The sequence below is a fragment of the Hesperophylax consimilis genome, chromosome 26, assembly GCF_061612785.1.
Source record: "Hesperophylax consimilis isolate HC1 chromosome 26, BYU_Hcon_1.0, whole genome shotgun sequence".
Taxonomy (NCBI): Eukaryota; Metazoa; Arthropoda; class Insecta; order Trichoptera; family Limnephilidae; genus Hesperophylax; species Hesperophylax consimilis.
In genome coordinates, this window is record NC_142861.1 from 21903581 (window position 1) to 21926692 (window position 23112).

General features: G+C 33.4%; 1 protein-coding gene across 2 annotated transcripts; it reads left to right on the forward strand.

The window, feature by feature from the left end:
* The first annotated feature begins 944 nt into the window (after nucleotides 1-944).
* Nucleotides 945-19111, forward strand: LOC149411299 (pseudouridine-5'-phosphatase-like). 2 transcript variants are annotated; one of them, XM_089647037.1, is made up of 4 exons: nucleotides 945-1173; nucleotides 11476-11694; nucleotides 12399-12631; nucleotides 17185-19102. In XM_089647037.1, exons 1-4 carry the CDS (start codon nucleotides 1065-1067, stop codon nucleotides 17383-17385), a joined length of 762 nt encoding a protein of 253 aa, XP_089503163.1. In that variant the 5' UTR covers nucleotides 945-1064; the 3' UTR covers nucleotides 17386-19102. The 2 variants fall into 2 exon arrangements, with proteins under 2 accessions (XP_089503163.1, XP_089503164.1); XM_089647038.1 differs by lacking the exon at nucleotides 945-1173 and adding an exon at nucleotides 10594-10668 and having other exon boundaries at nucleotides 17185-19111.
* Nucleotides 19112-23112: the final 4001 nt, after the last annotated feature.

A 23112-nucleotide genomic window follows, 5' to 3' on the forward strand; every position in this document is an offset into this window, starting at 1 on the left:
TTTACTGTACATCTCTAAATAAAAATCATTGTATGTACATATTATGTTATAAAACGTTTGGTATTAAAATTACACAAGTTTATTGAGGAACGTGCGTTTGTGAGATTTATTAATGTGCATTCAAAATAAAATTATTTTTTAAATAAAACAAACATTGTATTTAACCATAAACTTTATTATTTTATACATTGACCGGTTTCGCTTAAACCAAGCTTCATCAGGACAAAATAATAACTAAACTAGCAGATAAAAACCCGCTCCCGCGGTTTGAAAACTTAACCGGTTATTTTTGAAAATATCAGAGAGCGCCAATTTCGTTTAAAACAATTCTAAGCTGTACAGGCATTAAGATAATAATACTATCAGATTCTAAGACAGAGTTTTTGATTATCTGCAGAGGGAGAAATAATTTTACATAAGAACATACACTAGACAGAAAAAAATATTTTGTCTCTCTCAAATGATTATTTTATTTAAAAATATAATGTCTAACCACAAAGTAATTGCTTCTTAAAAAAAAGGATTATCAAAAAATAAATTTTATTTCATTAAAGATGATGTTTCATGACATAAAATTATATTCACAGTCATAAATGTATTTAAGTAATAAAATCGAAAGTGTATTATTCTGGATTCTGGAATCTCTTTGTCAGTTGAAATTTATTGGCCAGTTTGACCTGACAGCAAGATGAATATAATGTCTTTTGTACCTCCTCACCACGACAAAATATCTCAGTCGCATTTATTAAACCAAACACGAGGTCACGACAATAAAATCACTACATACCCCTTTTGGTGTGATGACGGACATTTTCCTCGAATGTATCCGGAAAACTAGAAAATTTATAGTGTGAAATCGGTGGTCATTTCCTAGTTAGGCAGGTACTAGGTTCCCCTATTTAAGCGTCTGCGATCGACTTTTTCTCATCATTCTGTTGGCTAACCCGCTTTGCTACGGTTGTGTCGCAGCTGATATCACTTTGTATTCTTCCGTTTCGCGGGTCGTATGATTTTCTTGTTCGTGCTTTATTAATTTCAAATTGTTCAACGTAAAAGATTTTGAGATGGAAATGAACGGCGAATATAAAATCAACGGCAATAATGCCAACCATAACACCGCGAGTTTTAAAAAAGTGACACACGTTTTGTTCGATATGGATGGCGTTATATTGGGTAAGCACTATATGTATATTATGTATAATAATTCAGTACATTCACTTTATGTTTTTTTGTCTTTACGTAAAATAGAGTATCCTGTCATCTTATTTTACTACAAATTAATGGTAATATCGAAGTCGCTTTAAAATGTAGTATTTTTCATTTGGTCGATTAGTAACCATACACAAAAAAACAATAAATTGTGTGGCAAGGTCAGTTCATTACGAATTTCATGGTCATTTTTTGACGTATTATTTTAGTTCTTGTTTCTGTTTTTTCGAGCGATTTATGAAATCCCTGACCATTCCCGAAAGTTCAGACTTTTTTATGGTTTTTGCGTCACAGACATTTCCATCACGTGTCTGGCAGATGAACAGACTGTTTTATTGATCAGACAGTATTTTATTCAGACGATTGTACCTGGTACATAATTTCAGGTTCAACATTCAGATACATAGATAACGAACGTATAGGTACAGCGTATTATTTATATATCGCGCGCTTTCGCAATAGATTACAAATTTTCCGCATTTTCATTTTTATGAATAATTATTTATTTGTTATTTTAACGTTTATGTTTCGCATTATGGTTTTAGATGCACTTTTGCAAACAATGTTACATATTGTAAGTAGTCAGTCTTTCATACTTAGCAAAATACATAGTTGTTTAGTATTTCAACAAACATGTCATGTTCCGTAGTGGAATACATGGAAATTGAAATTATGTTTCTGCATTGATTCTGCGGTTAAATTTATTTTCCTGGTAAAAAAATTAACAAAGGGTTCATAACTAGTAAAATATCATTAACTAGCTGACGTGTCCAGCGTTGCTGGGGGTTATCCTTAGGAGATAGACATGTACCATGATGGACTTTTCTGTAGGCCTTTTCAAGATATACAATTCCGTAGTACAACATTTTGATGTATCTCATAAGGATTTGACAGAGTTAGTAATGTAGTGCCCGAAAAAATATTTTTACGACTTTTTTTATAAAACATCGACTTTTCTCTACTTTCTATAATTATAATACGCACGTATTATATATGAAAACCTTCCGGAAGAAATTCTCTAAATGATAGTGAAAATCCTAACAAAATCCGGTGCGTAGTTTAGAAGAACTAAGCGCACAAACAGACGGACGCGGATAGCGACTATTTCATACTATTTGGAGATTTAAATGTTCTATAAAAAAACTTAAGACATGTTAATGTATCTATTATTATCTATAACCGCTTTATAATCAATTCTTGTGAGTATGTACGAAAACGTTTTTTCATTATTTAAAAAAAATTAAATCATAATATATTTATATCGATGGGTTGAATGTGTTGGTAGGTACTTTCCAAATGAAGCATACATTTTAAATTATTTTTATTTCCATTGTTCCAAAACATTAAAAAAAGTTTTATTCAGTGTAAGTAGGTACCTTCCTTTTTAGAACTCGCGTAAAAATTTTACTTACAAAGGGAAACGAGATTTTCACGTTTTCACGGCGTGCAATTATGTGACTCATATTAATTACCTCTGAGTTTATTATTAGAAAAGCGTGCAACGAGCTACGAGCGTGTAGTGTTGTACCTTTTGAGGGGAATATCACGCTTGAATCCAGTGGGATTATAATATGTATGTATCCATTTGTTAACATTTAGGATGAACGTATTCATCAATTTTTCCCGGAAAATTTAGGAAGGAAATGCCGTCTGGAGTGTTGCCAGCAATTCTACATAACATTTATTATTATTCATAGAAAATTTCCCGAACTTTAGGAGGTAAGCTATTGCGCATAGGTATTTCTGTAAGCTAAAATGACGTTCCAGAGTGGAAGATAATCTCAGTATCGCTCTGGTGAAAGAAAAAAAAGTCAGTTCAGAATCAAATGAATTCTTGAAATGGTTTTAGCTGTGTTTAGTGACCATATATGAATAGCCAGGTTTTCAGCGCCCTTGAGGTGATTTCTCACGAAAACGGCGCTATATTAATTAGCCAAATATTATTTTATCACAATGTATTTTCTCAATTGGGGAGGCCATAGTCCCGCTGGCTCTAGAAGATTGGGAGCAGTTGGGACTCTTGTGCGGTATTCGCATTTAAAAGTGACCAGTTTTTCAGTTTGTTTTCTAGGCACATTGTAATCACTATTGGGATATATTGTGAAGTGGGAGGAGGTGGGGGCAGGGGTGGGGGGGGGGGTGCAAACCATTTTATTTAAAAAAAATTAAATTTTTAAAAGCAATGTTTTATCTTCGTCGAATTGACTACCTATTTCGAAACACAAAAAATTGTGCTGTATTTTTTTTTTGCTTTGGCAGCTGATGTTTTTGTAATCTCATTCGGCGTATGATTGGTGCGTCTTTTTCGTGCACCAGGTTAACGGATTAACCACTTGAGCAATTTTGGGACATATTCTTCACAGACCACGAACAACCGTAGTCTTTTTGGGTGAAATATATCCCAGCCTGACACGGTCTCATAAAAGTTATGCTATCTCATTTTTTTTTATGGTGAGAATATGATTTAAAGTGTTAAAAAGAGAGAATACCGCGTTTTCAGTTTGCATTAAAAATTACCATTAATAACTTAGTTCATAGTGTAAGAAGATAATTAATAACTTAGTTCACATTGTAAGAAGATAATTAATAACTTAGTTCATAGTGTAAGAAGATAATTAATAACTTAGTTCATAGTGTAAGAAGATAATTAATAACTTAGTTCATAGTGTAAGAAGATAATTAATAACTTAGTTCATAGTGTAAGAAGATAATTAATAACTTAGTTCATATTGTAAGAAGAGAATGAATTTAAGTTATTTATTAATTAATAATTATCATCTTAGTATGTGCGAGTTTTCATGTATGAACGAATTCCACTTCCTTGATAATAGATTTGATATGAAAAATTCGGTTTTTCATAATCCAGTGAATTTTTGAAGATAAAAAGCTTAATTCAAATGAACAGATGATGAACTAAATAAAAATGATATGTTACTAGCGAATTAATAATAATATTTGGATGATTTGTATAACGCCGTTTTTGTGCAAAATCACTTTAAGGGCGCTATATATTATCTTAGTGTATTTATTTTTTTACTTCGTGTAGTAACAAAGCAAAAGCAAAATAAATATTTCGGTTTAAAATTTGTAAGCTGCATCTTTTTTATGCGCCTAACGCACAAGAGTCCCAACTACCCAAAGCCAGTGAATCTATGACATCATCATTTTTGGGGTATGTTGTGAGAATGACGGATGTTTGGATAGTTAGGAAATGAGGAAGGTTGGTAAGTACCTGCTCTTCAGATTTGGACGTTATGGTTATTAAACATGGCTAAAGCTATTTCACCCGACACCGATTCTGCAAAGTGGTCTATCTCCAGGGCGATACTGAGAGTATCACATTATTTTATTTTAACTAATTATGATTTGTTTCTATTTTTCTACATTACCCTCCACACTCCACAGTAACACAGGCGGCCTTGAAGGAAATCTGTGGGGATGCTGTGTGGAATGTATTTTTGAAGTAAGGAAGGAGTGCACTTGGTTCTTATTGAAAAAACGGATTTCGACCCGTGTCAATATTGCTGAAATCCCGCAGGATCGCGGGATGCGGGATTGCGGGATGCGGGATTGCGGGATTGCGCGATGCGGGATTGCGGGATTGCAAACCCTAATGGAACCCTCTACATTTCAATGATCGAGTAATGACGCAAACGTAACAACAAAGCTATGCTGTATTCAATTCGTTTATCCTTTATGATATAAAATATCTTTTACAAGATAAATATTAGAGATAAAACCTGCAATTAACTGCACACTCCATACAGTAATCACTTTTCTGTATCAGTAAGTTATCTACATACTAATATAAAACTTACATTACAACATATTGTAAAGGTAACATAAATAATGTAAAAAGAAATTTCCAGTAATTTCAATAGAGACATACCGCCGGTAGCCCCGTTTTAATTTTGCCCCCTTTATCGTGATCGAGAGCACAACAGTGTGATATTTATGCTTGTCCACTGATCGAAAATTGATCACAAACTCAAATGGGCCGAGAATCGACGTTTAAAGTGGGGTCGTTCGAATGCCAAAAATTGAATGGTCATATTCGTCGATTCAATTAACATCAAGTTAATGTGACAGATTTGAACAATCCGGGTAGAAAAGATTTTTTCATCGTATACGCAAAGTTGAAACAGGAAAAGGGAGAAATGTTGAAAAAAATGGCACCGTTTACAAATTAATGTTAATAATATTGTATACGTGCAAAATTAAAATAGAGTTCCTAAAATATATACACAACAAACATCTTTTTACGAAACGGTCTCCTGATGTAACAGTCAACAAGTCAACAGTTCTCTATTTTTTCTGAAAATATTATTAATATTTTTTATAAAAAACAACAATTGTGATTTTTGTAAACAGCAAAACATATCGAATTAGCCTAATTATATAAGCACTGTTTACTAGGGCTCAAATGTTGACCCCTTTACGCGATTTCACGGTTTGTTTCTGAAAAAACGTGGCTGTACATTAGGGTGGGTCATCAAAACTTTTTGTTTTAAAAATTTGGTTACGTTACAATATAATCGGATTACTAATAAGTAGTGTACAAAATACCAGTAATTTGCTTTGGGAGAATATTCGAACGTATTTTACAGTGTAACTTTTGATAGCAGCCGGGCGGTGCGCTTAGAGATTTTGAGCAGAACCATGGGAAATAAAACCTAATTTTCATCACATTTGAATCATCGATACGAATCGATGATAAACGTGAATAAGCTGTAATTACAATTTTTTTTGGAAAAATCACTCGAATTGTCAACATGTTTAAGAATTTATGGATACATTAGAGTTTTTTTTGATAAAATATGTTCATATTTATTGATTTTGAAAATTAAAAAAGGCTACAAACCAGTAGAAGCATGATGCCGACATATCCGTATGCTGAATTGAACATCATTTTTCCTTAATTTTTTGGAAAGAGATAAATAAATAGATAAAAAATTGATATTATACGCCCTTATGGGCTTTTACAAACATGCGACATAAATAACTTAGTGGGACATTATTAAAAAAGTAAATTTTTTCAATAAAAATTATAAAATAGAATACTTGAAAAAAAGCTAACATTAATAATTAGTTATGAGGTATGTTGTTATAGCCTTCTTGTTGCTAAATTTCGTGCAGTTGAACACATTAACTATTTCTGAGAAAGTACAAGCGAGTATCTAAATGACTCAGTCCTAATATTGTTGTTGCAATTAAAAATAATTTTTGATCAAGTATTTCTAGTTTTGTATGGAAAATAATTACACTAAGTAAATCGGGGCTGTCTATAATACTCGTAAAAAATACAAATAAAAGTCAAGTCGGAAACAAGTCTTATATCTGAGAGTTTTAATAATTTTAGTTCTTTCATTAAGTGGTTATAATTTATGATTTCTACATGTGGACCGAGATATTTTCAATGGAATCAGAGTAATTTTTTAACAAATAATCAAGGAATTTCGTTGATCTGTCTGAAGTCTAGACGTCAAAAAATGTCATTTAAATTGGGGATAATCGTTTTATTTCCGATCAATATAAAATTCCGCTTAGCTTTAGCTCAGCTCAATATTTGTTTTAAATTTTTTTTTTTTTTTTTATTTATTAAAAGTATACAATACAGAATATAGTATATTATATAAAGCATTGTACTCCCAGGATTTAATAAACTCATTATTATTAATGAGTATTATTAATTCATAAGTAATATTTTTGTTGCTGTTAAAAGGTCTTCCACATGAAAATTTATCGGTTTATTTCCGCTTCTCCGTGCTGCAAAGACCACAGAACGCAAACGCCATTTACAGTAGTACGGAAGAACTAATGTTCATGACCTATCTCCCCTGTTTCCATTCGCTAGGGGCCACCCTAACATACAAATATATATTTACTTGGAAAACAATGTTTGTTTGGCCTCCCATTGAATCAGCACGAACACGCTTCCTAGATGTGGTAGACAAAGTTTTCCCAGATATTTGACTGCTTTTGGCACCCGTTCAAGGTTGCTGTCATGGAATGATAGTAACTGCGTCGCTAAGGGTGACCACGCGTTTATTTAGAAATAACTTTACGCACAATGATGTTGTTGATGTGTTTACTAAATCCACAACATCATTTCTTACTCTAATACGGTTTTTTCATCTAGTAGAATTAATTTATTTGATAAAACTATTACTTTGTATGTGTAAATGTAGGTTAGTTCGTAGCTGGAAATGTCAAATTATAACAATTGATCATCGCATCATCTGTTGATAATTATTTAATTATTTTATTTTTCTATCTTTTAAATATGTTTATGTCAGCAATACGTATCTATTGCAGTTATTTATGAGTACATTATGTAATAATGGTAGCAGAAGTCGGGGACTCCTGAGGAAGACATGGTACGATCAATTTAATCCGATACCTACTTGAGTCGGGTCATGTCAAGAGTCAGAATAGAAGAGTATGTATGAGACGATGTATGAATGTGAATGAGGCAAGAAGTGTGTGCCTAGACCGAATTGTTTAGCGGTCCGTCCTCTCTGTCTACCCTTGCGGGGAAACGGCGTGATGGTTAGTTAGTTAGATTATGTAATGTGCCATTTAACGGGCGTAAATAAATAAAAACTAGATTCATATGAAATATGTAAAACAATATGAAAATTAGTTTTTGGTTTATCTAGGAAGTTTTAACTGTTTGTCTGGCCAGTGTTTGTCTACAAATTGTAAAGAAAATGTCAAATCATATGTTTGTAATCTGTGCTCAAACTGGATAATGCATAAAAATACGAACATGATAAACATGAAAATAAATTAACGTGAATATGAAAAAAACACGATAATTGACTGATACGAATATGAAAAAACATGAAAATTAATTAATATGAATATGAAAAAAAACACGAAAATTAATATTCTTGATTATGTAGGTACTTATGAAAATGCAAAACACCAAAAGGTATGAATAATTCCATCTTGATTCCTATAAATACATAATTATTTAGTTGTTTTAAAAGTGAATTCTTTTTTCTGAATTACGGATAAATAAGTAAGTATATATACAAACTATAAGCTAAAATGAAAGATGGACTTTCCGATTAATTCATTTATTTAAATTGTTAGAAAGTGCAGATTTCAATTATCGAAACTCTTTACCGAACAGAAAATCAAATTTATCAACCTGTCGAAAGTTATACAGGCAGACGACTTTAGTTTTCTTCAAGAGGACACTCATCGGCAATGTTCAGTAGAAGATGGATAAGTCATTGATCATACAAAAAACGCTTGTGAAAAACAAAATAGTCGCTTATTTACGATAAATTGCAAAACGTACATCGTAAATCGCCATCACCAGAGATTTATAATTCTGTCTGAGATCAAGTACAAAGAGCTTTCTAACGTTATTAGGAAAGTCCCGAAAGTTCGTTGAATGGCGAAAGTGACTCAATTTTATTTTGTTTACCTTTTTTTACATGTTTTTTCTTTCATTTCTCACGAGGCATTTTTATTTTGATATTTGACATTCCGAATGCCAGACACGAGTGTTTCATTTAGAAACAAAGGGAGTGATTCAATGTGCTCTGCTACACGTACATTTCGGAGCGGCAATACCACACGCCGCTCCAGGCCGCCGCACAGAAAAGTCTCAAGTGTCAGCTACACTACTCGCTTCGACGCTTCGACGAAGTCCTCGACGAAGTTAGCCGAAGTTCGAAGTGCGTGCCCACACACTCGTGCAACTTCGCGAGTAACGCTTCGAGTCCTTTGACTCGGGCGCACAAGGGACTGCTCTGTAAACCGTTACCTTACTTTTGGGCTTACTCTTTAGTTTTTGCGCGGCGGCCTGGAGTAGCGCGTGGTACCGCCGTTCCGAAGTGGACGTGTGGCAGATCCTAAAAGCCCAGCTACACTACTCGCGAAGTTGATCGAAGTTGACCGAATACGATAGTGTGGGCACGAACTTCACTTCGCTTCGGGCAACTTCGCTTCGCTTCGCCCGACTTCCGATTCTTGTCGGTAAATGCGCCCGAGTCAAAGGACTCGAAGCGAGTTGGACTGAGTTACTCGCGAAGTTGCACGAGTGTGTGGGCACGCACTTCGAACTTCGGCTAACTTCGTCGAGGACTTCGTCGAAGCGTCGAAGCGAGTAGTGTAGCTGACACTTAAAGCGCGCTACACTCGCGGCGCGAACGGCCGCGAAGGCCGCGAAACGCGAGTGTGGATCTTGTTCACGCCTTCGCAATCTTTGCATTCGCGCTTCGCGCCATTCCCCGATTTTTGTCGGTTTTTGGCCCGCGACAAAGGGTTTGCGGTTTAAAGTCGCGAACAAGACTGAAGGTTTGCGAGTGTGGATGGACACAGTTCACGCGCGGATCGCGGCGTTTATTCACGGCGTGAATTCACGGCGCGACTTCGCGCGCGAGTGTAGAGCCAGCTTGTATCATGTTATCTCTGCATGTTCTGTGTTTATTGAACTGAATTTCTGGCTCGGTTCGAAGAATGCGCTTTACCAAGGTGCCTAATATGTTTGGAATTTTATTGTTTGTCCAATTAATTTAGAAATAATGTAATTATGCGTTGACCTTGTGAAAATTTTTTAATCGTTATTGTCGTGTGTCGGAAATAACCAAATTTCTTCTATTCTATTGATTGTTTTGGTGTTCAAAACGTTGCGAATAGAACGTTGAACGTTGCGAACAAATTTAGTGCGTTTTTTTTAAATTTTAACTTTCTAAACAAACAACATGAGGTCATTATGACTGGTTTTTACTTTTTTTTAAATACTCTCAACTCTCCGAAGCTTGTGGGACTATGGCATCCCCAATATGCGTATGTTGTGAGTCTGAAGGGATCGGGTAAGGGAAGGAGGTGGAGAAGAGGAAGATATAAAACTATAAATTATTATTTCTGAGCTCCTCAGCTCATGATGAAAATACGTTGCCAAGTGCAGATATAATAAAATAAATTATTTATTCCAGAATGGATTCGACCCCATAAACGAAAAATATATATACAGTCGACTCTCGTTAATTCAAACCTGCGATAATTCGAACCTCTCTATAATTCAAAGTTATCACGAGTTCCCTACGAAATCTCTTTATATTTCGAACTAAATCCATACATTTTTGAACACTTGGTAATTCAAACGAAAAAATCATTGCTATAATAACAAAACGACGCGTTAATTCGAACTCATCGGCGTTCAACATTCGACAATTCAAAGTTGCAGAGAGAAAGAGGCGGAAAGATTGTTACACAAATTTGAACCTTTGGCAGAAGTGTCAGTTAAGGAAGCAAGATCCTCATTCGATACCTTACAAACCTTCTGTCTACAAAACGAAAGTGATGAAAAAGCATTTCAGGCACTTTTTCTCTTTAAAAAAATTATTGAGAAGTCTGAGCAGCAGCAATGTGCTTTGAAGCAAACCAGTATAACAGAGTTCTTTCTTTCGAAAGATTAATTAATTCACATTATGATTACATGTATGTACACGAATATACCTATAAACTTTTGTCATTGTTATAAATAAATAATAATTGATCAACACTTAAGAATTCGAAGTTTTATTTATTTACTCTCACAAATTTCGAACCATTTGATATTTCAAACACTCGATAATTCGTAATATTTTAAGAGTCCCTCGAGTTTCGAATTATCGAGAGTCGACTGTAATAATAATATCTTTATTTAGGAAAGTTTACACATTACAACTATAAATACATATTATGGTGTACATTGATTTGTAACTTCTATTTTTAAGGTTATAAAATTAACAGAAAAATACAAACATAAAATTGTGAAGGTAAAGAGAAAATAAAAGTACAGTTGAGGTTTCTCAAATACCGCCTCACTAGGCTAACCTGTGTTGAGGCAGAATTTTTCGTGTTAGTTCCTAATACCTTTGAACATACCTATACTTGTATTACGATGTATTCGCTCAATGTGGTGACTTCAATAACTGCGAATTTGGGTGAATGTACCGGTGAAGGCCCTATTCTTATTTTTAATCCAAGTTTTTTTTTATATATAAATGACAACGTTAACCAAACCAAAACAATAACCAATAATATGTCTAGTATATTATGACGGCTTTTCACAATTTGATTTGATTCTGATTCTCGGCCCTTTTCAGCGTTTAGTAGGGATCGTTCAAATATCTGACACTCAAAATGGTACGAAACATAGTTTCGAAACATTTTTTTATTCAATCAAAATGATCATTGTAGCAACCCAACGTTTGTTATTTTATACATAAATTAATTTATATGATTATATGATTTTTTCCGCAGATACGGAGTGCATATACGAAGACATTGTAAGGTATATATGCCGTAAGTACGGCAAAGAGTACCCCCGGGAGGTGCGGCTCCGGGTCATGGGCACCACGGAGCAGATGACCTCGGAGATAGTCTGCCGCGAGGTCGGGCTGCCCATCACCCCCGAGGACTTCCGCGAACAGATGAACAATAAGGGAGAAGAATTGTTTGCAAAGGTTAAACTGATGAAGGGTGAGTTTGTTTTATGAATTTGCTATCTTTTTGACTTCTTTGCAGTTATGAGAACTTTTGATCTTTGACTTTTTATACTATACACGGAGTCCAGAAACTCGTAATAAAACCGGAAAACTGGGGATTCAACAAACATCAAATTTGGAGTCTATTTTGTGGTATACTTTTTTTTTAATTTGAGCTTACGTTTTCAAGTAAATCGAGTTAAAACTACGAATAGTTTGTCTGTAAATTCTATATGCGATGTTAGGGAAATGTGTAAGGTTTCCAGTGACAAAAATCCTCAAACTGTAATCTTTTAAATTCCATGTTTACCAAAATGTCTGTAAGTGTGGAATTGTTACATTTTTGACTGACAATCGGCACAATTTTTGCTAATTGATTCCTCCAATGATTATAAACGTCTATGATTCTCGGCCCATTTCAGCTTTCGGCTAAATTGTGATCAGCTATCAAGCACAGCTGCATGACCGTCATGCTTGATGTCAAAACAAAACATAATCAAACGCCGTAACAAGCCGATAATAAGCATTTAACTGGAACTGTTCAAATATAAAAAAAAATAAGCTGGCGCTAATCGTCTATTTAAACATGACAACTTCCATTTCAATCACGAGCTAAAGAGCTTTGCATATCATTTCATTTTGCTAATAGTGCATCCATGATTTTCGCTTTGAGATTATATTTTAATTTTTTTTTCTCAGGTGCCAAACGACTTATTGAACACCTCTACAAAAATGGGATTCCCATCGCGCTGGCCACCAGTTCAGGGAAGCCCAGCGTGCAGGCCAAGACGCAGAATTACGGCGACATGTTCGATCTCTTCAGCCACAAGGTCATGGGCAGCACCGACCCAGAGGTCAAGCAGGGCAAGCCGCACCCTGACATTTATCTGATTTGCGCTGCCAGGTTTGCGGATAAACCTAGGCCGGAAGATGTAAGTATTTATTTTTGTGATGATTGTTCGTAATGATCATGATCTTCATCATCACGGCACTGCATCCCGGTCGGTTCCATTAAAATAACATAACCAGTTTCCTTAGTCCCATCTATAAAAAAGATCCCATCTATAGAAGACCAGTTTCCTTAGTCCCATTTATAAAAAAGGCGACAAAACGGATGCTTCTAATTACAGACCTATTTGCATACAATCAGTAATACCTAAATTGTTTGAATCCGTATTTTTATCAAAATTTATGTTGCAGGCTCGCAAAATCATTTCCCCTCACCAACATGGATTTATATCCGGTAGATCTACACTTACAAATTTAATTATATACGAAAAATATATATCTGATAATCTAAATTCAAAATTGCAAACGGATGCAGTTTACACAGATTTCAGCAGAGCGTTCGATAAAGTTTCTATAAAAATCTTATTAAAAAAACTAGAAGTATATGGGATAAAAGGAAATCTACTAAAATGGCTTGAGACCTATTTGACATCTAGAAAACTGTACGTTAAACTATCTAACCATATTTCACACGAAATTGAAGCTTCAAGTGGGGTGCCTCAAGGTTCTCATCTAGGTCCGATTCTTTTTTTGTTATTTATCAATGACATTGTTACAATATTTGAAGGTATCCATTTCCTATTGTTTGCTGATGACCTGAAAATTTACACTATTATAAGAAATTTAATGGACTGTCTTGTATTGCAAAAAAACTTGGATCGATTATATAACTGGTGTAACATTAATGATTTATTTTTAAACATTAATAAATGTCATTCTATAAGTTTTTCTCGAAATAAAAATCCAATACTCTTTAAATATCATATTAACAATGTAAATCTTTCTACAGTAACATTAATAAAAGATCTGGGTGTCGTTTTTGATAACAAGATGACATTCGTCCCCCACATCGATGCAATCACGAATAAAGCACTTAAATGTCTCGGATTTGTATTAAGAACGTCCAAAGATCTAATGTATACTAATACACTCAAAACATTGTACATTACACTTGTCAGAAGCATTCTTGAGTATAATTCCTCTCTCTGGTCACCTCTATACAATGTACACTCACACAAAATTGAAAGAATACAACACAAATTTTTAAGGCATATAAATTACAAATTACATATTCCATTAGAAAATTTAAATTATAATTATTTAATGCACTTGCTTAAACTACCTGAATTATCACAGCGAAGAAAAATCTGTGACGCTTTATTATTATTTAAAATTATCAACGGTTATTTGGACAGCCCCGAACTAGTGAATTTGATAAATTATCAAGTTCCCAATAAGTACAACACTAGACTTCATGCTCCATTCAATATAGTTGCTTCTCGCACTAATTTTATGATCAACTCTTGTCTTCAGAGATTGCATCGTGTGGGGAATGAAACATGCTCTGTTGATATATTTTTTAATAAAAACATCGCCTCCTTTAAAAAGCGTATATGTATGCAGATATTAAGCAAAAATCCTGTTGATTGTTAATAATAATAAACTTAATACTCTGTAACTACTTTCATAATACCTACTTCTTTTTGTATGTAATTGTTGTGTACCTTTTATTTTTGTCATAATAATAAAAAAACTTACGTACATTTATAATAGCAAAAAAAAAAAAAAAATATATATATATATATTTTAAATTACAAGAATATTACTTACTTTTATAAATCGCTAGAAAATGTTTTGCACCACTGCCAACAGGTATGTTTCGAGTTTGTTTGTAATTATGTTTTGTGTAATATTGTGACAATTATAATTGCTGAATGTACTGTAGCCTGAGCCCAAATAAGTATTTGCTGGTTGAACTCCTCTATACAATATACAATTTACTTATCGTATACTAATACTTACCTGTGTTGTGCCAACTTGTCTTTCATGCTCAGCTTATTATCATAAATACTATGTTATACTTCTTATGATGCTATATACTTGTTATAATGCTCCTGTATAATTTACCTTGCATGTAAAAGCCGTCAAGGCGTGAACAAACAAATAAATAAAATAAATAAATAAATAACATATACACGGTGTCAGACAACTCATAGTACAAATGGGAAACTGGTGAATCTGGTGAATCTGGTGAATAAAGAGCTAAACATAATACTTTTTTCAATTTTTTTCGGCAAACAGTTGTTTAATGTATTTTGAAATACATTAAGGCGAAGCTTAATGCTAAATCACTATTTTGATTAATCTTTATAACGAATTGGTGTACATTATGATTACCAAAAAATATGCTTTAGATAAATTGAAGGTTTTCCTATCGTTCCGCTTGAGTAGAATACCATAAAGCCATTGTTGTTGCCACGACTTGTTCAAGATACCACACGGCAGAACGGATATTCTAGCACAGCATGGTATGACAAGAGGAATGGTGCCATTGTATGAAATGTATAAAACACTAAATATACAGGGTGTCCGCTGGTAAAGTGTGCTAACTTTGGGGGTGATTCTACATGATAGTACAAGTAAAAAAAATTAAAAACTTTTTTATAAATTCCAACGTTTTAAGGTAGTTTTTAGGTTAAAAAGTTTAAAAATTGTTTGTATGCGAAAAGAAATATTCTTCTGTGGAAAAAAAAAGTTGGAATATCGAAAAGTTATTATTTTTTTTACTTCTACCACCGTGTAGAATCACCTCTCGAAGTTAGCACACTTTACCCCCGTATTTAATTGCTATTTAAATAACATAAAAACTTTTTTGTATTAAAATAAGAAATCTTGTAGGTACCTACTGTAAACGGATAAATAATAAAAAATAAATTTTATCAAAACATTGAAGAAAAATAAAATACCTAATCTAAACTAACCTAACCGTTGACTTTAACGTTGACGTTCTGAAGATTCAGAACATCAATGAACCTAACCTATCATTTTATATTTTGTCATTGTTCCGTTTTATCCAGTTACCATTGTGAAGCTGAAGGAAGTGGGGAGGGGAAGTAGCAATGGTGGATTAGATAGACTAGAGAAAGTTTGGGAAGTACCTGGTTATTCATATCTGGTCACTAAACAACTAATTAAAACTATTTCAAGCAAGGTTTCGATTCTGAATGGTAGTTTTTCACAAGGGCGATACTGAGAGCATCTACCACTCTGGAATGTGGTGAAATATTCCACATATTAAAAAAAAAAATCTTTGCATGTCTAATAAAATTTATTTGTTTTGAATTTGGAAATTATTATTATTATTTTGCATATTCAGAATATTAACCATCTGTTATTCAATTAAATTCTCTCGCTGAACTTCTTGGAAATAACACAAATTGTAACCTTCAATAAAGTATACGGCTCTATTACGTTCAAACAAACGTCTTGCCAAAATTATTATTATTGTTAGAATCTCAACGCAATCTTATCCTGAGTTTGCACAATTTTTCTCAAATCCTATTTATTCACTCGGCTAAACAAACAGAATCATTAAAATACTGTTTAATCAGATAGATTAGGATTTCAGCATATCCCGATAGCTAATAATACATTGAATATTAACAAGTATAATATTATACTTGTGTATTCATAATTTCTTATACATTTTATCCGTAATTTTGCACAACCTTGAGAAATTGGATACATTCGTTCTACAGGGTGGCGCAAAAGTAATGGGCAGGGCAATATGCCAAATAAATACACATTTCAAATAAAGAATAAGTATTTATTAAAATAATTTTGATACCTGCTTTATCGCTTGTCTGATATGATTTATTACTTATCAGTTCCAATTTTGAACACTGAAAGTTCATTCATGGGTAATTTTACGTATTACACAGGAATATATCACATCACGCACGCTCCGACAACCAAAATTAGTATGGTTGAAGATTTGATCCTAAGGATACTTTTTATAATCTTGCTCACCATTTGCATTCTTTCCAGATTTCCTCATTTGTAATACGGTCTTTCATGTTTTTATCACATATACACCTCAGAGTTACATGCCTCAATGTCACACACGCCTCGCTTCTTTTGATCAACTTTTTATCAGTGACTAGGACATTCTGTCCTCAATTTATGTAATTTCCTCTTGCTTGCCAGCGTATCCTGAAAGATACCTACTACCTGCTATTAAAAAATCATTTCTCTAAATAAAACTAGATTTGCTGGGGAAACTACTTATGCTAGATTATATACTATTTTAATAAATATATAAACCCATATCTGGTAAGGCGGTACAATTTACATAAACTTGATATTGCAAAAAGCAAGTAAGTTATTACAAAAATAGAATCAGCTGGCGCATTACGAATATTCTGGGTCGGTGATCAAGAAGTTAATAGTTTCCTGCGTAGTGTATATGCCCTTTTTTCAATGCTTAATTTTTGTTTGTGTGAATACCTCACAAGAGACCCAAACTGCTTGCTGACTCCAAATATTTGGAGTCAGTAGGACTGTAGCACACCCAATTGGTGTATGTTGTGAGACTGTAGGTAGTGGGGAGGTGAAGGAGATGGGAAGAGCAACGTGAGGAAGTACCTAGCTACGCAGATTACCAAACATTTCAAGCTATTATGTTGTTTTTTTCCAGTGTCTGGTGATTGAAGATGCCCCTAACGGAGTCATATCAGGACGGGCTGCTGGCATGCAGGTGGTGATGACCCCCGACCCTTCCCTGGACCGTTCCCTGACCTCAAAGGCCACGCTAGTTGTGGACTCCCTTCTGGACTTCAGACCTGAACTTTTCGGCCTGCCCCCGTTCAAGGAAAATGAAGCTATACCCTACTATTAAACTATATCAATGATGATGATAGTCAATTTTACGTAGAAATTATATAACTACATTTTAAGAACGGTACTGTTACAAGCCATGCTTATGCCAAAAATCAAATCTTGTCACACTTCAAAAATATTCTTAAGTAATATTTTCACTGCATCGAAAAATTTTTAATCCATAAAATAACTGCTGCCTCACTGATAAACTGATACAAATGTGTTGTCGGCGGTGACCGGATAAATCATCACAATGATAAATCATCACATCTTCAAGTCATGGAAAGTGATGAAACAATTTTTTTTAACCTAACCTAACCTACTTAACCCAGTTAATAAAGTTTTTGTTTCATCACTTTCCATGACTTTTTAAAAGTTATTTAAAGTCATATAACTTTTTAAAAGTTAAAAAGTTATATAAAGTCATGGAAAGTGATGAAACAAAAACTTTATTAACTGGGTTAAGTAGGTTAGGTTAGGTTAAAAATTACTTTTTTTCATCGTATCTAATTACTTCATATCACTTTTTAAAAGTGTGTTGAATTGTCACTGTGTTGAGTTATCATGGAACCGTTGTCGGCATGTCCGTTTGTCCAAAGTAAGCTCATTTATTCTAGAGCGAAAATCAGTTTTATTGGCCTGTCGGAGTGAGTCAGTAATATTTTCATTGTATCCAAAAATTATTTATCATTAAAAATAACTCCTGTACAGATGTACAAACTTATGTATTTATAGTTGTGGCACTCTGCAATATATTTTGTGGCTACCAGTGCAAAAAAAAAAGCTTTTTCGTTTGCTAGTTAGGTACTTTTTGGGGTGTTTCGTTTGTTCGTTAGTTCCTCTTTTGACCACCTGCATACATAAGTTTGTGAATCTATACTTATTTTGTGATACCATAGAAACGTAATGTTACTTAGTTATTGTAAAATTAACACTGAATTTGCAAAACTTTAAAACAAAAAATATCATTTTCACATAATGTTGAATCTGTTTTCATGTCTCACTAACTCACTTAAAACTAGCAAAAGGAGAGCTCTGGCATCATTAAATTCGCACAACTTTTACTGTCTATTAAACTATTGAAAAGTAATTTCCATCGACCATCATGAGCAATGTAGTTTTTAACTATAAATTAAAATGTCATAGTAAACGACAGATCTGCTATCTCTTCCTAACCGAAGAAATCAAGTATACACAGCTATATATGTTAATAAAATCATTGTTAATGTAAGTTAAATGTGACACATTATAACCTTATAAATCAAGTAAGTACCTATGTAATCAGATGTATTTATTTGTTGTTTATCAATTTTTGTTGTAATCAACGCTGTTTTGATGGTATTGAAGTGGTATCGAATCGGGTATTAGAATAATTATTTTCTGTATAGGTTTACTTTATAAGGAGTGTTAAAAATCATTAAATACGAGGTAGTGTAAGAAATGTGAAAAATTGTAAAATGCGAGATCATTTTAGGAATATGAGAAGTACGAGGTAAGGAGTGTGAAAAATCATTAAATATGACTTAAAGAATGTAAAAAATCATAAAATACACGATGGTGTAAGGGAGTGTTAAAAATCATAAAGTACGTCGTGGTGCAATGTCAGATATTTTAAATTGTTTTAAGCATTTATTTTTATAATCATTATTTGTTAGTTTTTGTATAAATAAAATGAAATGTATTCTAATGTGGCTATTCTTTTAAAATTCTCCAATAATTGTAATTATGCTACTGAAAGTTCTTGATATATGTGTAACAAGTCCGAATCATTTATTAAAACGCAACAATGCATAACAGCTGATCTGTTTTAACATCAAAAAGCAGAAAGCCAATATAACAACTCAAAGCTCAAATAGAAAAACTGTTTTCGGTTAATTTTGCTGAGAATGCAAACTCTAGTTATATATCTCAATGTTATTGGCAGACTTAACCATATAATAGATAAACCATAGCTTCCCACTTCGCGGTTTAAAAATATACAAATTATTTATGAAAACCGTCATTCTAGCGACATCTGTTGATTTAAAAATTGATTCAGTTTGTTTGCAGTAGGCATCTGTAAGAGTTGGAATTATATCGAGGTTCTAGGACGAAAGCAGAGAGGTCGTAAAATCGTCTAGGACGACTAGGATTCCCCTTGTCTAGGCTTAAAAATAAACATTGAAGTTGTTCAACCAATTAGACCTAAACGAAAGCTATAAAATTTTGAGTAACCAATCAGTGAACGGAGAGGCGTGTGTCTACGAAAGACAAAGAAATGAACTTTGGACCCAGCGATTAAAGAAATAAGTAATGGCTTCTTCATTCCCACAAAAATTAGAGGTAAACGCACTATAGTGTAAACATTATATGAAGTAAATAAGATCTGAAAACATCCAAATATTCTAGAGAAACGATTTTTTAGTGTTTTACACCATCATAAAAAACATTGTCAATATAATAATTGTATGAGCAGTAGAGGAAGACATTTAGAAATTTGTGAGACTGGTAGAAGTGCGGACTATCAGAAGTTAATACTACAAGAGTCCCAACTGCTCCCAAGAGCCAGTAGAACTACGGCATCCCCAATTGGGGTATTGTGTTAAGCTGAAGGTAATGGGGAGGAGGAAGATGGGGAAGTACCTGACATTTCGCATCTGGTCACCAAACATGGTTAAAGCTATTTCAAGTAATATTTCGATTTTTAACAGTGGTCTTTCATGGGGGCGACACTGAGAGTATCTTTCACACTTTTTTTATAATAGTGAACCTCGAATAGGAGAAGGTGGTCGTAAGATCCTTATACATGAATATATTATAGCTGAAGTCCCCGGCGTTGTCCAGGATTTACGTAGAATTTTTCGAAATCTGATGTAGAAGATAATTTTCTTCTTATTTTGAATGCAAATTTTTATGCAAAGAACTTTAGAGGGGTGGTAAAAGAGAATAGTAGGGGTTCTCGTGTAGATAGTGACCTTCCTCTGAGTTTTGAACGTCAAGTGCACAAAAGTTCATAATTCTCGGAATAAAACTGTAGATTTGTACAAAAAACAAAGCCAGCTCCCATAAACACTCTTCTTCTTTATATATTAAGATATTCATTTTGGATGAAAAGGTGACAAGTAGAATGGAAATTAAATTTAAAAAAATAACCAGCATTCTTAAAGCTAAGGTGGGATGAAAAACATGGCTCGTCAAATTGAGATTATTTACTTTAAAAAAAAAAATACTAGGAATGTTTATCACAAAACATTGTACTTTGTATTTTATTTATACCCTTGAGTAATGTGATAAAAATCACTGTATCAGAAACCTATTCATATTTTATCTGCCAAATTAAAATTTTGCTATTTTTTCCGGACGTATTTCATTAGATAAACAATCAAATTAGTGAGTTTTATCAGAAAGGGTTTAGGTCGTTTGACATTTGATTTGAAGTTCAAGATCTCAAAAGAATTAAATTTAAAAAATACAAACTTTGGGAAGTAAATTGAATTCTTAGAGTAATTCAGCCACATAAACAATAAATAAAAAAAGCAGATGGAACACATCCATAGTATAAATTAGGAAACAATATTAATTATTACAAATACCCAGATACTCACAAAAAAATAAATTAATATAAAACAAAATTGATGTTGTATATTAATATACAACATCAATTCCTCAGCTGGCTAAGTCCTCCATCACGACACAAGCGATGGTAGTAGGAGATTTTTAAATATTGTTGGGGTATTCGTAGCCCAGGAATGTTTGTCTTTCTTTTGGTAAAATTTCGTAAATATCTCAAGATCAAATTTAATAATGAAAATTAGATTTTAAATAATAGACACGCTTCAAAAAAATTTGCTTTTTTACTTCAGAATGTTCATAGACAGTAATGAAATGCGTTAATTCTAAAACCTAGCTCTACTCATTGCAGTGCACCTTACAGTAGTCATAATTTCACTGGACTGCAAATGTAGCCAGCAGCACAGCAGGGGTTAAAAAAATATATAAATTTATCCCTACAGTGAAACTCTCTTAAACGGTTTTCCAAGGTACAGGAAAAAACTTATTGTGTGGGAAAACTTTATATAGGTATGTGGGATAAATTGGGCCATTTTTTTAAGTTCTATCTTCAAAGGGACCTATTACGTGGAAACTGAAAGCCTTATATTATTGGTGTAATTATGTACCTACATATTTGGTGCATAGTAAAAGTCGAAAAAAATTTATTCAACCAATTATTGTGTAAACACTTTACTATTATATTGAGCTGGGTAGCAAGTAAAATACTTATAAACTGAAATTTGTTTTGTTTTCTTTAGCATATTAAAAAACAAAAATAATATTTATGTAATTTTGATGTAGGATTAGACAGGTGATGAAGGTGACACATTTCTGTCTTGGCACCAGAGATGTGCAAAATGGGTACCCAAAACCATTTGAAATGCAAAATGGAAATGGGTCAAAACTTTTCCATTTGAAAATGCAAAATGCAAAATGGTTTTTAGAAAAGCATTTTAAATACCTATTTTCAAAATGCATTGAAAATGCAAAATGGTTTCTCAGGTCAAACAATTAAAATAATTATAGAATTTTTAAACAATTTTGTCATTTAATAATGGACATCAATGCAGAACAAACATATTACATGATGGTATATCCAAAAACACCACAACTACAGATTATGAAACCACAAAAAATTTGCGCGGGTCTAATGTTGCCAATGTAAAAACATAGAAACTGCTATCTAATATTTAATATTACAGCGTCATGGCCCCATGTTCAGTATTTGAATCAGTATTTTTTGTAATGGTATCACTCAATTGCAAGGGCTCCTACCAGGGAGCAACTTGACAGATGTAAATTATCTCTCATAGCGAGGTTGAGGACCGACTGATATTTGGGGCTTATGAAAAAAAGGTGAGTGGAGATATTAGGAAGAATGTTGCAAAAAAGCATTTAAAATGGAAAATGCATTGAGAAAAGCATTTAAAATGCAAAATGCAAAATGGTTTTTAGAAAAGCATTTAAAATGCAAAATGGAAAATACCCATTTTGCATTTTGCATTTCCATTTGAAATGGATTTATTTGAAATAAAGCACATCTCTGCTTGGCACACACTCATTGTTTCATTCTCACCATATTCTTGTGTTATTCTGACTGTTCACAGTACCCAATCAAATCAAGTATTTGATTTAGGCTGATCTTCCACAGGGATACGCAAGAATCTGATACTCGACGATTCAATATCTTTAAATCTGTACGGAGGTTCGTTGCTGGCATTTTGTAAAATCTTTAGTGATGCCAGTCTTCCGCGACCAACCATGACATTTTGTCAGTGCATATGCTATAGGTCAATGCTAGGAACAAAACAGTCAACAAATGACTGAATTGAATTGTAAGTGAGGAGATGGTGTTCTAGTTGTGATGTTTCGAGAATTCAACATTGATTGTTGGGGACGCGGGTCTCATGATTTTAGCAGTTACTTGTATGGACTGTGCGCGATTAGTATCAAATAATTACGTATCCCTGTGGACGAAGGGCCTTACTTGACCGTGCCAGATATTTCTGGGGGTTATTAACTTCTTCTTCCATTCACTTGTGCGTCATATATTTACCAGACCCTTTTTTTTTCGTCCGAGACAAACTGCATTCAGTCCTCCATCAATTGAGTTTCCTGCTTTCGTCCTAAAAAAAACCTTTTATAAATTTATTCATTATAATTATGCATAGGATAAAAAAGAATAACACAAGAAGTGCCTTGTCGGGGTGTTTCG

What these genes read in the sequence shown, in the direction of transcription:
- LOC149411299 (XM_089647037.1), top strand. Translation starts at nt 1,065, where the DNA reads ATGGAAATGAACGGCGAATATAAAATCAACGGCAATAATGCCAACCAT. An exon ending in TATGGATGGCGTTATATTGG is followed by an intron (nt 1,174 to 11,475) that starts GTAAGCACTATA and finishes TTTTTTCCGCAG; the next exon opens with ATACGGAGTGCATATACGAA. An exon ending in ATAAACCTAGGCCGGAAGAT is followed by an intron (nt 12,632 to 17,184) that starts GTAAGTATTTAT and finishes GTTTTTTTCCAG; the next exon opens with TGTCTGGTGATTGAAGATGC.